This window comes from Dromaius novaehollandiae, chromosome 3 (genome assembly GCF_036370855.1).
Source record: "Dromaius novaehollandiae isolate bDroNov1 chromosome 3, bDroNov1.hap1, whole genome shotgun sequence".
Classification (NCBI taxonomy): Eukaryota; Metazoa; Chordata; class Aves; order Casuariiformes; family Dromaiidae; genus Dromaius; species Dromaius novaehollandiae.
Window position 1 is genome coordinate 102831251 of NC_088100.1, and position 14475 is coordinate 102845725.

The 14475-nt window shown below is 37.9% G+C and overlaps 1 protein-coding gene across 7 annotated transcripts in view; it reads left to right on the forward strand.

The window, feature by feature from the left end:
• RCOR3 (REST corepressor 3) overlaps window positions 1-13189 on the forward strand; it is a 27833-nt gene extending 14644 nt beyond the window's left edge. For 5 of the 7 annotated variants that reach the window (XM_064509641.1, XM_064509642.1, XM_026111231.2 and 2 more), the window contains 5 exons: window positions 1043-1261; window positions 2975-3052; window positions 3669-3726; window positions 9226-9467; window positions 9906-13189. In XM_064509641.1, coding sequence (XP_064365711.1) covers window positions 1043-1261; window positions 2975-3052; window positions 3669-3726; window positions 9226-9467; window positions 9906-10250 — 942 coding nt within the window. In that variant the 3' untranslated portion in view covers window positions 10251-13189. The remainder of the gene's footprint in view (window positions 1-1042; window positions 1262-2974; window positions 3053-3668; window positions 3727-9225; window positions 9468-9905) is intronic. The other 2 variants (XM_064509644.1, XM_064509645.1) reach the window with 1 other exon arrangement.
• The last annotated feature ends 1286 nt before the right edge of the window (window positions 13190-14475 follow it).

The following is a 14475-nucleotide window of genomic DNA, read 5'->3' on the forward strand; positions in this document are numbered from 1 at the left end:
TTTTCTCTTCACTGTGATCAGATGACCACCTCCTCTTAACCTGCATGGATGCCAGGCAGGGAGGAGCAGTAGGGGGGTCTGCTTGAATAGCAGAGAGCCTGAATCTCATGTCTGTTCTGTTACTTAGCAGTGCATTGAACTGAAAAATCCTTATAGGGAAAGTCCTTAGCTTCTTTACTCCTAGTCTGTAGGTAACCTTCCCAGTTTCTCTACCAGAGTCATGTACCTGCACAGTAGCTGTTGTGCAACAATGCCCACTGAAGCTGAAAGATTGAGCAAAGATCTGTCAGGTGTCTGAGTATATCAAAAGAGTGGTTATAATGATTTTCTCTCCTCTTTGCTATTCTTTTCCATTTCAAAAAAGCAAACAACAAAGACTTAACTTTGCTAAATTAGATGGATTTTTATAGGGACTGCAAAAGTAAATCTGTGCTGTTTCTTCCAAATCTCCAGTCCCCTCCCAAAGCAAATGGCACTTAGCTTTTCAAGGTAGAATGCTTGCAGCAGGGGAAGGTGTCATTTTGCACTCTTGCCAGTCATAGTTGACTTTCTTTGACTTTTTTTTTCCTCTCCCCTGACCTTCACCTGCCCTCTTCATATTTGACCTGAAGTAAATGTGTTAGTTCAAAGTACCTTAAAGTGTTATTAGCGGTAATACTGCCAAATCAAGTTGTTAGTTAGTTTAAAGATGCTGTGTGTGTATATTCTTTACCCTCTCAATACCTCAGAGGTTACTGGTTCCTGCCTTCTTTCATAGTATTCAGACTGTGATTTCTGTACCATTTATTGTATCTTCAGCTATGTTCAAGAAAAAAATTCGAAGCTCAGAAAATTTACCTTCCTAAGACTAATGCAGGCCTGCCCAGAGTTGTGTGCTGCATCACGTCATCTGTGAGGCTTAGTTTGGATCTTGCGTGGGGAGAAGGATGTTGCTTAGGTTTTCTTGGTTGTAAATATGACATTACAATGCAATGTGATACTTTATTAAAGTTATATGTAAGATACTGTTATTCTTCAACGATTTATTTCTTGTGAATTAAAGGGCAGTAATGAGCAGCCTGTTCAGACCAGCAAAATAGGGCTGGGTAGAAGAGATTATCAGAGCTTGCAGCATCGCCACCATTCTCAGCGTTCCAAATGCCGTCCACCAAAAGGCATGTACCTGACCCAAGAAGATGTGATAGCAGTTTCCTGTAGTCCCAATGCAGCCAACACAATTCTTAGACAGCTGGATATGGAACTAATCTCATTAAAGCGACAGGTACCATGGGTTATTGGTCTTGTTTTGTTTTCATCTCAAATCGCTCTTGTAAAGTTTTTGAAGCTTTTCTGTGAAGATTCTGAAACTTCTTTAACATGAGTCTTCCTAATTTTGTTCCACAGTGATCACCAAAAATGCTGGACATTAGCTGTTCTTCAGTTTTATTGTTATATTTTTTCAACTCCTCATTACTCAAGATTACTTCCTTAAAAAAAAAAATTGTTGAGGGGAGTGTATGATATGAAAACAATGTTGATTTGGAGACAGGGGAAAACTGAGATCATTTGATTTAGTGTGGGATTTTTTTGGTTGGTTTTTTACTTTGTGAAAGCATTTACTTGAAAAGTGAGAGTGAGACCAATGAAGCAGTGGAAGTTATATTTTTTTAATGCTTACAATTGTAGCTGTTTTCAGGATGGAACATCCTATCCTATGGAATAGCACGTCCAGGAAAGGCAGGGCGGGATGGGGGGGAGGGCGCAGGGAAATATGGGCCTAGTTATTTCTCTGTTTAAAATGCTGAACATTCTTACTACATTTAGGGAAACTGCTTTGTAGTCTTCACCTTTAAAAGGACTATAACCTGCTTCCTTTGCAAAAAGAAGTTAACTTGCGGCACTTAAAGTTGAAGCATAGAATCTGTTCAGCTTCTCAGGACACTGCAGTATGTGCATGCTTACTTTCTAGGAGGGATGTGACAACAAATTCAAGGCTTATCTGCTGGAATTTCTGCCTCGTTATAGACTACTAAGAGCTGCTGTGTTGCAAAATCATGGAGTGCACAAAGGGTTTCATGGGCTTTTTGCTCCCTTGTATTCTTTTGCAGGAGAAATACGCTTCTTTCTATCACAGCAGGACTTTGGGGCTAAATAGCGTAGGTGGGTTTCACCCTTTAGCCTAGGTGTAGGTGAGTTACATCCTTGAGGATGTGGGAGTGTTTTTTGTTGTGTGGGGTTTTTTTTTCCTCTTCTCTCTCTCCTTTCAGTGATCTCAGAGATGCAGCCTCTGGAATCTCCCACTGAATTGTCTGCTTTTATGTCCATACTTAAAGAACACTTGTAATAGCTGTGCACCATAGTATGCAAAATTATTTTCTCATCTTTGTTACCTTATGTGCATTACGCAGTCAGCTTTAAATGGTTAATAAATATGTTTATGTGCAAGTTAAAAGTTCTATTCTCCTTGTAGACTAAAATATTTTATCTATGTATATTAAGCTATTTCAAGGAAACCCTTTACGGAAATTGTGATGATCTAAGGTCAATAAAAAGTGATCTGACAGAAGAAGCTAACTGGAAATAGCTCATAAGTCTTCTCCTCCCCCCACCCCCAAGTACTTTTTGGAGAAGGAAGAAGTTTGTTTATACAGTACATATCACTTAGAAATCTAAGAACCAAGCTTTTGTCTAGAATATTCTGCATTCTTCTTCCAGAATATATATAATATTGTCAAAACTTGCGTTGTATGTCCTTTTAATATTCCTGCAGACAAACTGTTCTTTTGAAAGGCTGGCTTGAATACTTTTCTCTCTCCATAGTAAACTGTCTGTATCTTTTTATTTTTTTTAAACAGTTAAAAGTAGAGAAGCCTTAAACCATAATGTTTCTCTTTCTAACTTAGGAGGTACACTTGTGGCAATCCTAGTGAAGATATATGTGTAAAGTGACCAACTTTCTTTGTGGAGCTGATTAACTTTGTTGTTTTTGACCAAGGTTCAAAATGCTAAGCAAGTAAACAGTGCACTTAAACAGAAAATGGAAGGCGGGATTGAAGAATTCAAACCTCCTGAGGTAAATCAGAATAAATATTAGAACTTGTGTCCTTGCACTTACATTAGTGGGAAACTACAGAAATGTCTTTTGCTGCTGCATAGCGCTTGCATTTCAGCAGCAGCTTAAACAGGATCCATTGAAATGTATACAGTGGTGAGTCTGGCCTCTTTATAAGAAATTAGTAGTAGGCTTTTGTCTTATGTCAACTGGCTGAATAAAGAAATGGAGAAAACCATTTGTTTGTTCTAAATGATTTGATATGAAACATAACAAAAATGCAAAGCACTTCAGACATCAAATTCTAATAGTTTAGATAAATTTAACTCTAAATTCAAACTCTGTCTGCATAAAGATCATTAGCTTGTGCGTAAGTTAGGATATAGGTGAAATTGAAGAACTGCAATAAAACAGAGGGAAAAAATCACTTTTGTTCTAAACTGAAATCCTCCAAATACTACTTCCTCTTCATGAAAACAGCCTTAAAGTTTATGAATTCATGGTTTATTGAGCAAGAGGTTTTTACCTGTGTTACAAACTGTAGTGCAACTAAAACACATTCTGATGCTCAGATATTTTACAGCTGTTGAAACATCTTTAATCTTTGATCTTTGTGCCATTTTTCTAATTTTAATAGTCTAATCAGAAAATCAATGCCCGTTGGACCACAGAAGAGCAGCTTCTTGCAGTACAAGGTATGTTAATAGCAGTAGTGACTTGAAATCTGATGGAAAGGATTTTGAGAGGTGTTCAGGAATATGTTTACACTTTCCTATAAAATGAAAGCTAAACTTTATGTGGTCTTACAAGAAAGTCACTGGGAAGGCAACAACAAAAAAACTGGTGAGAATATGTAGCATATAAATTCAAGCAAAATGATATTAGTCTTTCAGTTACTCCTATTAAATCTTAAATAGAGAAGCTAAGCTGGGTTTAACAGTTCTATCTAGTACCAGAAAGTCCCTTCATTCATATTCTAAATGACATTACAAGAATTTCTCTGAAGTGGAAGTTTGAAGTAATAGTTAAAATAATTAAATTTTCAACAATTGGTAAGACACCTCTGTATATCCTTAAAGTGGGAAAAAGCAGAAGTAACTGTTTTACACTTATTTTTCTCCATTCATGAGGGAGTAATAGAGCAGATATCTAGCCAGTAGAGGCCTTTGAGTCTGAAGCCAGATATGGATACTGTACTAACATGTTATTAGATAAAAACACAAACTTTTTCAGGTTATTGATACAGCAAACTTGCAGTTGTTCATTTATTTGAAGGAAAACTGACTTTATCTTCTTTAACATGCACTACTTAATCAAGGAAAGCCTAAGGAAATATTATGAGCCCATTATTGTCTTGAATCACTGTACGTTGATTTGTTTTCATTGATCATCTTCTCTAAGACGATATAAATCGGCTCTAAGATGATACTAATCATACACATCTTTATTTTCCTCTGTTCTTCACCTGCTTTAAAACTGAAGAATGAATTTTAGTACAAAACCTTCAGTTGGATCAGGGTATCAGCGCGAAATTGTCAAGTGTGTCATACCTGGTAATTATTAGTCAAATGACCTATGCTGAACCTAAAGTTAGGTTTATTTTGAGTTATGAAAGGAGATGCTGAAGAAAAGGGTGTCTCTGAAATCATGCCTCTTGAACTTGCATGTCTCTGAGACTGGGATTCACATCTCCGAACTGTTTGCAGTCTTTCTCTCAGTATGGCTAACTAGCTCACTCTTTTCCAAATGCATCTGAAAGAGGTGCCTACCTTTAGTATCCAGTATCGTAGTAGATAGACTGCTTGCTAGAGAAGTGGGAAAACACAGGTTCATTGTGCCTGCCTTAGGATTGAAAGATTCAAACTGTCTTGCATTTCCATAGTTTGATTATCAGAGCTCTAACCACGGATGAGGTTGGGAGGTGATAAGAATGCATTGAGCTCTCGTTAAACTTGTTGAGCTTGTTGTGTACTTGTTAAACTTGTTGTATAATCAACAAGGTAAATAACAAAACTGGAGAATGGGCAGAAGAGAATGAGGGTTGGTAATGACTCCCTGGAAAGGAGTTCTAGGCTTCTGGTCCCTCCTCTAGGGAATGCTTTCTAATTTGCATAGATAGTCAGCTTCAGCTCTAAAGAGTGGGATGGCAAGTCAAGACTGCTAGAAGACTACTGTTTTCGCTGAATTGCATGTGCTTCTTAGGTTTTTTTTTTGTTTTTAGTCCCTTTCTTTTGCCACTATATAAAAGGAGAGAAGCTTTAATACAAGGGACAAAGTATTCTTATTATCCCTCTCTCACCTATTGTCTGGTGATGGAGTCTCTCTCCTGGAATGTGAGAGTTCTAGGTTTAAGCCTCCTGTCCCTCAGGCTGAGGAACGCCATGGACTTGGATCTCTCACTTCCAAATATTGCTTGAGCTACTAGGCTAATATATGAAAGGTCCACAGTGCTATTTTTTTTTTTGCTCTGACACTGTTTTTAAAGGAAAGTAGCCATGGTTGCTATACTAAAGGTTACCATAGTGTTTGTTAGGCTTGAACCTCTCAGTTGAGCATGGGGACATCTAGTTTGTACATTTAAAGTAGGTTTAGTACATCAAATATATTGATACGACCTGGCACATACTTTTAGACACTTGACAGTTTTACTGAAATCGTAAGCACTAAGCAGGTAGGTTGCACTTCCATGATTTGTTCACTTGAATTCAAGCATTAAATCCTACTGTGGAATCAGAAAAATAATCTGCAATAAAATGATTTTGGTACTCTTTTTTCTAAAATAATTCTTGTAGTTTCTACGTGGGTTAACGTGATCTCAGCAGTTTAGTAACTAAAGAGGAGGTAATGAACAAAAATATTAAAATGAAGATGAGTATGTCAAAATTAATGTGGCTGCCTGCAACAGGTTATGGACTCAGAGTTGATAAAGATCACTGGGCCAATCTTTTGCAGTATATTTCACCAGATTTCTGTTAAACTTTATGCCTGAATAGTTGCTGAATGTCATGGGCCAGTGTGTCATGTGAGGTGTTTTATTTGTGTATAGAAATATGTATGTGCAGTCATCTTTTCAAACTAGGATCTCAGCCATATCAAAATTGTAATTGCAAAAGTGTTTCAAGGCTTGTTCAAAACAACTAAATTTGAATCAAAAAGCAGTATATTGCTTTCAGTTCATTGCAGCAGAAAACAGTTGAGAAATCCAGAGTCTAACACTGTCTGAGCTAATGGCCAGAAGCACTGTAATCACATCACAGTGGAGCTGCAGTCATAATCCAGAGTTTTGGGTTAACTAACTATTTCCGTGTCACTGTGGTGCTGCATTATATTACTTTGAGAACCAGGCTAATGCTTTTGTGTGCGTGTCAGAGTTGGCTGTGCTGCACAGCATCAGATGGGGTAGGCAGTATCAAACTTGGATTTATGAGTTTCAGAGTAGGACATCTAAGATGAAACACTAGTATTGAGCATGCCTGTGTTCAAGTGCACCTCTTACCTGGGCAGAGTTTTGAAGAGCTCGAAGAATCCTCATGATCAGAGCTAGCTTCAGACAAGCTGGGGGAAGCATTCATACACATGAAGTGAGGCTTTGCAGTCATCTTTTAAACTTCACTGTCAACAACCTAATAAAATTATTCTTATCGACTAGCAGATTAAGCACTTCGGAAATAATTTGTGTAGTGTTTAGCACAGGATATATGTAAGAATGTGTAATGTGCATCAATTTGAGTTAAAGGGATGATGTGTCCTCTTGCAGATGTGCCAGCACCTTATGTATAAAACTTTCATAGACATATGTTGAACTTCCTCTGTGTTTCCAATGCAGGTTAAAAGTGTTTTACTGCAGTATTGTGTGGAAGTCATTGTGGTGATGCCATAGCAGTTCTAAACCCTCTGAAAAGAATCCAAAATGTGTAGCGCTGTGTATAGCTGAACTAATGAAGTTTGGGTTTGTCTAGATGTTTCTCATGGTTGGGTTCTCAGTGAAGGTATGATACACTCTGTCTTCAACCTGTCTGCCTGGAAATAGGCTTAAGACCTTGTCTCTGTCAAGTTTAGATGGATTTAGCCAACAGCTTCAGTTTGGCAGGTTAAGGGGAAGAGAGGAGTATAGGCAGAATAATAACAGAAAAACTGAAATCACTAAAAGTCTGAACTACATTTTTTGAAACTGTGCTTTTTGTTGGGCATTTTGTTCATTTGATGAATTCTGCAGGATGGTAGATGTGTTGCAGTGGACACTTAATGATCATTATAAATTAGTGAGAGTGGTAATGATGTGACAATCAAAGGATATTAAATTGGAGGGAGTGTTCTGTGGGTGCATGCCGCTTTTTAAGAGTGTGTTTGTATGAGTGATAATGCACAGAGCCAAACCCCTGTTTCTGCTCTTCCTAGATGTGCTCCCTCCCTCGTGGCACTGTTAGGTCCCTTTGTTTTCTTTCCAAGGTTCTTGCAGTCAGAATGGTTGAATGCCTTTATAGGTGCTAGGAAAAGAGCTAAAGTAATGTAGCCAGCCATAATTAAGCTCTTGACGGTGGAAAGATCAGCTTCAGCTACAGAAACTGTTACTATCCTAGAGCTGAACTTTTTTTTCTTAAATTGCATGTGTGCATACCACATCATAAGTACCTATTAATGAAGAAAGTAGAAATGCACAGAACAAGATGAAGGCTGTATTCTTCACAATTCAGTTGAAAAAAAAACATACCTTTCAGATTTGAAACAGCTCTCACCTGAATCCTTTGCTTCACCTTCTCGAAGTGAGAGATTAAATCAGGCAAAAATTCCTGCTCCTGTAATGAAATGAAATTCTTGTCCTCTAAGCACTATAATGTGTCCTGAATAGGTTTAGTCATCAGGAGCTTCATGTAACAAGTCAAATCTTAGTTTATTCATGCATAGCTGAGAGCAAAAACGAGTCTTCTGTTTATGGAATCTGGAGTGTGTCTTACAGTACTGTAAAATAAATTCATTTAATATTCTGTTTCTTTCAAGCTCCAAACTTTTGGACATTTATAATGAAAAATGTATTTAGTGTAGCTAAAAGTTGTGTTCTAGGATGCTGGAAAACATGAGAATTTTTTTTCTCCTAAGCAGGAGAGGAGGAACTAGACATATACCCTAAATAAAGCTGAGAGAGAAGTGATAAATCTAAGGTTGGACTTATAAACTGCAGTTTAATATTACAGAATTCTGTACTCATTTTTTTCGGCATTATCATACACAAAGTTCATTTTGGATTTCCAAAAAGCCCACAGCGAGATTTTTGTAAAGGACGAGCAGCATTTCCTTGTGAAGTGCTTGTAAACAACTGACCTACTGATATCAACATGAAAATGGACAAAAAGAATCATGCAGAGATCTTCTGTCATGCAGTTTCTTCCTGGAGAATTCAATTCCCGGAGGCTTGTGCTGGGAACTGTGTTGTAAACAGACACCAGTAGGTTATGTTTATTTTCCCCAGGCAGTTGTCCCAAAAACCCAGTTTCATCTACCAAATTCGAATGGTGAACGAAAGCTTTGAAGAGACTTTGTCTGGTGAATGTCTGGCGGTTACCCTTTGTAGCCTCAGTATAGCATGCCATAAACAGGGGAAGGAGCAGTACACAGCAACGTAGGAACTGTCCCCCTTGTTCTGTGCTCGCTTAGTCCAGTAGCTACCAAACTCTCTCAGTCCCACTGACCAGCTGTCGTACAAGCTTTTGGCAGAAAAGCCATCTCGGCTGCACGCAGCTGGCACAGAGGGAGCCTGTAGAAGCTGTCAACCTTTGTCACTTGCTACTTCTACCATTAGACCCCGCTACACCTATACACACATGCTCACTCACCTTCCCACTCGCTTCTTGAACTTGTCTCAGGCTTCTGCCCTTTCTCCAAGCACACTGAAGGATTTTATTTTATGCATCATAGGCCAGATCTGTGTGGTTTTTGGTTGGGAGGCTTGGTGAATAAGCCAGAATCTTTAAGAAGAGTGGGTAATGACCTTTTAATAAAGTTCTTGATTTATATGTTGATGGCTATGTGATAAATTATTTTGCTTTAAGGGAAATTGAGGCCTTCTCCTAATTGAGAAGTCCTCCTAATTAGTGAGTCCTTGGTTTGCAGGTTCCATAGGTTCTCTCTATGAATACATCACACGTAGCTGTGTCTGACTGATTCTTCACAGCTATGTTATTTACTTTGCCTTCCAGGTGTCCGCAAATATGGTAAAGATTTTCAAGCTATTGCAGATGTAATTGGCAACAAGACTGTTGGCCAAGTGAAGAACTTCTTTGTAAACTACAGGCGTCGGTTTAACTTAGAGGAGGTATTGCAGGAATGGGAAGCGGAACAAGGAACCCTGGCTTCTAATGGTGATGCTTCTGCTTTAGGGGAGGACACAAAAAATACTTCTAATGTGCCATCAGGAAAGAGCACTGATGAAGAAGATGAGGTGTGTTTTTGTGTACCAGATATAAGTAAGCATGGATTGAGGAATAGCATTGTATTTAGTGATTATAATGTAAGGTTAACAACTGGTGTGGAGTGGCAAAGCACATTCTAAAGAATGATGATGAGCTTGCATAGAGCTTCAGCCAATGTCATTAACCAACTGGGAACAGGACTGCACCTTTCATAGTGAATATCTTTTTACTGTTTTATTTTTAAAATACAGTTCTTACTCTAGAAAGAAGACTCTTGCTTCATAAATATTTTTAGTTCTGCTGTCTGTAATATTTTGGTTGGTGATTTCTTTTCAGTAACTTCTCAGTTTTTTGGTTTTATTTTTTTTTAAATACTGTTTCCTGCATAGTGGACAGTGGCAACCCAACTGCATTGCGTTCTGGCTAGGACAGCTGTTTATGCAACCTTGTCTTTGTCCTTTGTGCAGGCACAAAGCACTCCGGCCACTCAGTGTTTAGGCCCTTCACCTCCAGCACAGGCATCTGCTCCGGCACCTACCGCTCCCACGGCAACTTTAAATCAGCCACCCCCGTTACTTCGTCCAGCGCTTCCTGCTGCTCCTGCTCTCCATCGTCAGCCCCCACCACTTCAACAGCAGGCTCGATTTATCCAGCCAAGGCCAACTCTAAACCAGCCCCCCCCACCTCTCATCCGCCCAGCTAATTCCATGCCTCCTCGTCTAAATCCAAGGCCAGTGTTAACCACAGTTAGCGGCCAGCAGCCACCCTCACTTATTGGAATTCAGACAGAATCGCAGTCCACTCTGCGCTGAAGAAATAAAGCAGAATTATGCTAACTCCTACCTTTTAAAAATTGTATCAATGTCTACTTTTTTTCCAAATAATGAAGGGGAGAAAAGAGCAAGCCTTCACAGGTATCAGACCAGTTTTACAGAGGAGCAAGCTATAACTAGAAATGGAACGACATCAATGACCACCTGTATAAAAATATTTTTGTGTAGAAGACTTGTACAGCAGAACAATGCCTACAATACAACCCTCCTCTATATGAATAACTGTTGAAGGAAGCTAACTTCTTAAATGAATAAATGTTCAACACACCAAGATTTTGTTTAACTGATTTTTACTCTATTTATTTTATTACAGTTCTTTGTAGTCAAGTATCTAACTACAGGAAAGTAGTCTGGCAAATCTAGGATTAGATATTACTGTAGGAGATCTAAATGTAGGATTGTTTTTTTGTTTGGTTGTTTTTTGTGTGTGTTTTTTTTTTTTGTTTTACTTTCTAGTGCAAAAAAACTAATGGCCTTAGGTTCAGAATTTTGGCCCTGTTTAGATAACAGTAGAAGCATTTCATGCACTTGTAAAATGTAGGTGTTTCTTCATGTTTTTTCCCAGAACACTTTTTTAGAAAGGTACTTTCTTATTAAATACTGCTCTGAAAGAATATTCTGAAGACATGATGAGCTGTTGTACCAAACATGTTACATGATTGGAACACATGTGATATTTAAGTTAACTGAAAACAGGAGTCCAGTTTCTTGCCACAAAATCTCTTGCAGGCTGGGGTGGAGAGAGGGGCAGCAACTTGTGGCACCTGGGGGATGACTGGAGAGGAACAGTAGTGACAACCATTATTCTTAAGTACAGTAGAATTTTATTTCTCTGTAAATGGCGGTCTGTAGTTCATATAGATATTGACAGATCATTGATATCTTGCCTAAGAAGTCATGGTAAAAACATAGAGGCTGGTGGTGGTAGTAGAATACTGTGGCAATAGGGGCTATCTGCTGCCAACGCAATTTTAGTGTTAAATGAGTGTCTGATTTCTGCTATTTCTAGGTGAGTTGATTAGCTGGGTTGAGGTTTTCTGGGCTTTTTTTTTTAATTTACTAAGTTAAATCTGCATTTGGCTATTAATTATTGCTTCCAATTTTAGGAAATTGAAAAGTGTTTTCACTGTGTTCATTAAACTGTTCTTGTCTGAAACCTTAATTATAAAAAAAAAAATGTGATCTGGATCAAGATATTGAAAAATACTGCATTTTCAACTGTGTGATAACATTCAGGTTGACTGCCATGCTATTCTAAAAGTTTATTTTTACTTATACCTGAAAGTGTTTGAAAACCATTTTAAATGCATTCTGGTTTTAACTGGATTTGCCCTTGACTAAAACGAGTCCTTATTTGGAGAAGGAATGTGCTATCCCTCGTCTTTTCACAGATAAATTGAACAGTCTAACAATCAGTTTAACAGTTGGCTAAGATTTCATCCCTGCAAAGGGAAGCTCTTGTGCCATCAGATGCTGTTTCATTTGTAAATCTAAAGTTTGATACTCATGGCCTCAATTGCAATTAAGGTGTTGACACTGTAGTTTAGTTCTTCATTCAGATGCATCCTCAAAATCATAAACCTGAGAGATTTTCTTTCCAGACAACTGAATTTACTAATGTGTCGAAGTCTTGTACAAAAAGGTCCTTCTTAAGAGTTTTCTCTTGCATCAAAGTAGATCCTTAGGCGCTATGTAAGCATCAGATGACCTCTTGTCTAGGAAAAGCAGCATTGTAAAACACGAACTGAGGAGTTTGTGATCACAGAAACTTAATGTTCTGGGAGTCGTGAGCATCCCCTCACCAACTACGTACAAATCTGGCTGCTCTCCAGACTTTAAAACTGCTGTGAAATCCATCTGGTACATTTTGACATCCTGTCCAAGTATCTCATTTTAATTGTTGACAGTGATAGGATACATCTTCAGTGTTTTTTTTTTCCTAGCATTGAGTCTCCCAGGTGTGTGTATTGTACCTTTGCTAATTTTTGTCTTGTCTCTTGTCAATAGACTTCAGTATGCACAATGTTGGGTGTTGCAGTAGAGTTGGCCACCACCAACTGCTATAAAACTGTTCAGTACATTGTAATTCAGTTTAATCTTGTTTAAATATTCTATAATTAGGCAAAGGTGCTGTATTTGAAGGGGGGAGGGAGGGTCAAAGATGGGTAGTATTTCTTAATTTACATACACTGTAGCACACAGTAGGGAACTCCTAGCATTTGTAGTACTAAATAAGTATGTACATAGCAAAATGTCTTTATTGTGTGCTTTGCAGAATATGTGCATACTGTTTGCACGTCCTGTTTTTTTGGAGGTAGGATTTGTTTTAAGCAGTGTTTGCCTGGAGAGTGATATGCTTGCTGCTTAATCAAAGGATTAAAGTTTTAAAGGAATCTGTGTCTTCTATTTTTATGTACCTTGTAATGGTCTAAAATGTTAGGGCCCTTATACTGTGATTCTCTTCTAAATTCATTTATTTTTTTAAAAATTAGAAATAAAATTATACAATGGTGTTAATTTCAGTGGGGAATTTCTTTTGACATATCTAGTCTCCGGTTTTTGTAATGTAGTAATGAACTCTGACTTCAAAGTTGGCTTAATTTTGTCACTTTAAGAAATGTAAAATGTTTGCACACTAAAGTTTGGCAGAGAACATGTATCCTACATTGTTAAAAGCTAATGTAACTTTACAGCTTTTTGTACAGTTTATTTTAGTTAATAAAGCAAAACATACTAAAAAAACGGCAGATTTCACAAATGCAAGGCATAACTTGAACTACATGTCTTTTAGGAACAATACTGCAAAATATGGATGTACAAAAAGAAAGTATCAGACTTAATTGTTGCACTTTAAATCAGAATGGGTATGAACTTAAGCAGATATTTCTGCATTAATAAAACAATCACTAAACATTGCACACCATAGTAAAGCAGTTTAATTTGTTTTACAGTTGACCATGAGCAAAGGGAACTATAGTTCTGTGTCTGTAGTCTGTTTTTATGCTGTTGGGATTTATTTTTTTTTATGATACGGTTTGTATTCTAGAAACTTTGCAGTCCATAGAAAACAAAATGCAAACCAATAGCCTATATATGGGGGAATTTATGCATGACTAGATCAAAACTGCTAAGTTCAGGGAAGAGTTTAGACTGGAGGTTACTAGAACAATGCCATGTCTCTTGCTAGGAAGAGATGGGAGCAGACTAAATTACAAATGGTGGTAGCAAAAAAAAAAAAAAAAAGCAAGCCAAGGCAAAGACAGACTTCTTGAAATTGATAGTTTGCTAGATCTGGATGTCAAAGTGGAAGACGCCATTCAAACAGGAATGCTATGGAGGAGTTAGCAGTTGTCCCAGCTACACTACAACAGAGCTATCTAAGTGCAACCTCGTAGTTAGAGGAGGAGTGATAAACCTCCAGCTTCTCCTGAGGGTGAAACGGCCATGCTTCAGCGTTTACCTTTCTCTGAGCGAGTTAAAAGCAGGCACTGCCATGACAGATACCTACTTTAGATCACAGGAAGTTTTATGTGAAATAAAAAAGAAAAATATATACACACTCTAATGCCACTTGTGGTCTGCTGTAGATTATAGTGATGAATACAGATTTTTAGTCCCTGATTCAAGCAGAGAGGAGAGAGAGGAAAAAAATACAGCCAACAGTATCTGGGCTATGTAAAAAGCTACTGCACCTTTCATAAAGGACAACTTTTAAATTAATACTAAAGTAGAACTCGTAAACTTTTCTTTATTTTCATATTCACTGTTAGTGAAGGCTGCTGTTTTCAGCTGCCTATAACCTTTAAGATTAAAGCTTTCTTTAGTACACTGAAATAATCATAGCAGCAAAACCAATCCACATCTCTTGCTCACTTGAAGTTTTCTCTGGGACTGTCACAGAAATAACCTGCTACTGCTGCTTCATGGGTATGACTTCATCTTAATACAAAACATCTTTTGTTATACTCACTGAATCTTGAAAGTCAATTTAAGTGTAAGGTCTCAACCCTGATATCTGATGATCTTTTTGAGCAGTCCTCTCCCTCATGAAGCTATGCTCCAGGGGAATTACAGTGTTCCTCGACAGAAGGAGGTTCATGAGTACAGAAAATCTCTGTCTTGGGAACTAGATCCTGACTCCAAAGAAAATATTCACTTAAAAAGGAATATAAGTAAAAATTTTTTAGTGGAAAGCCTGTTCTGA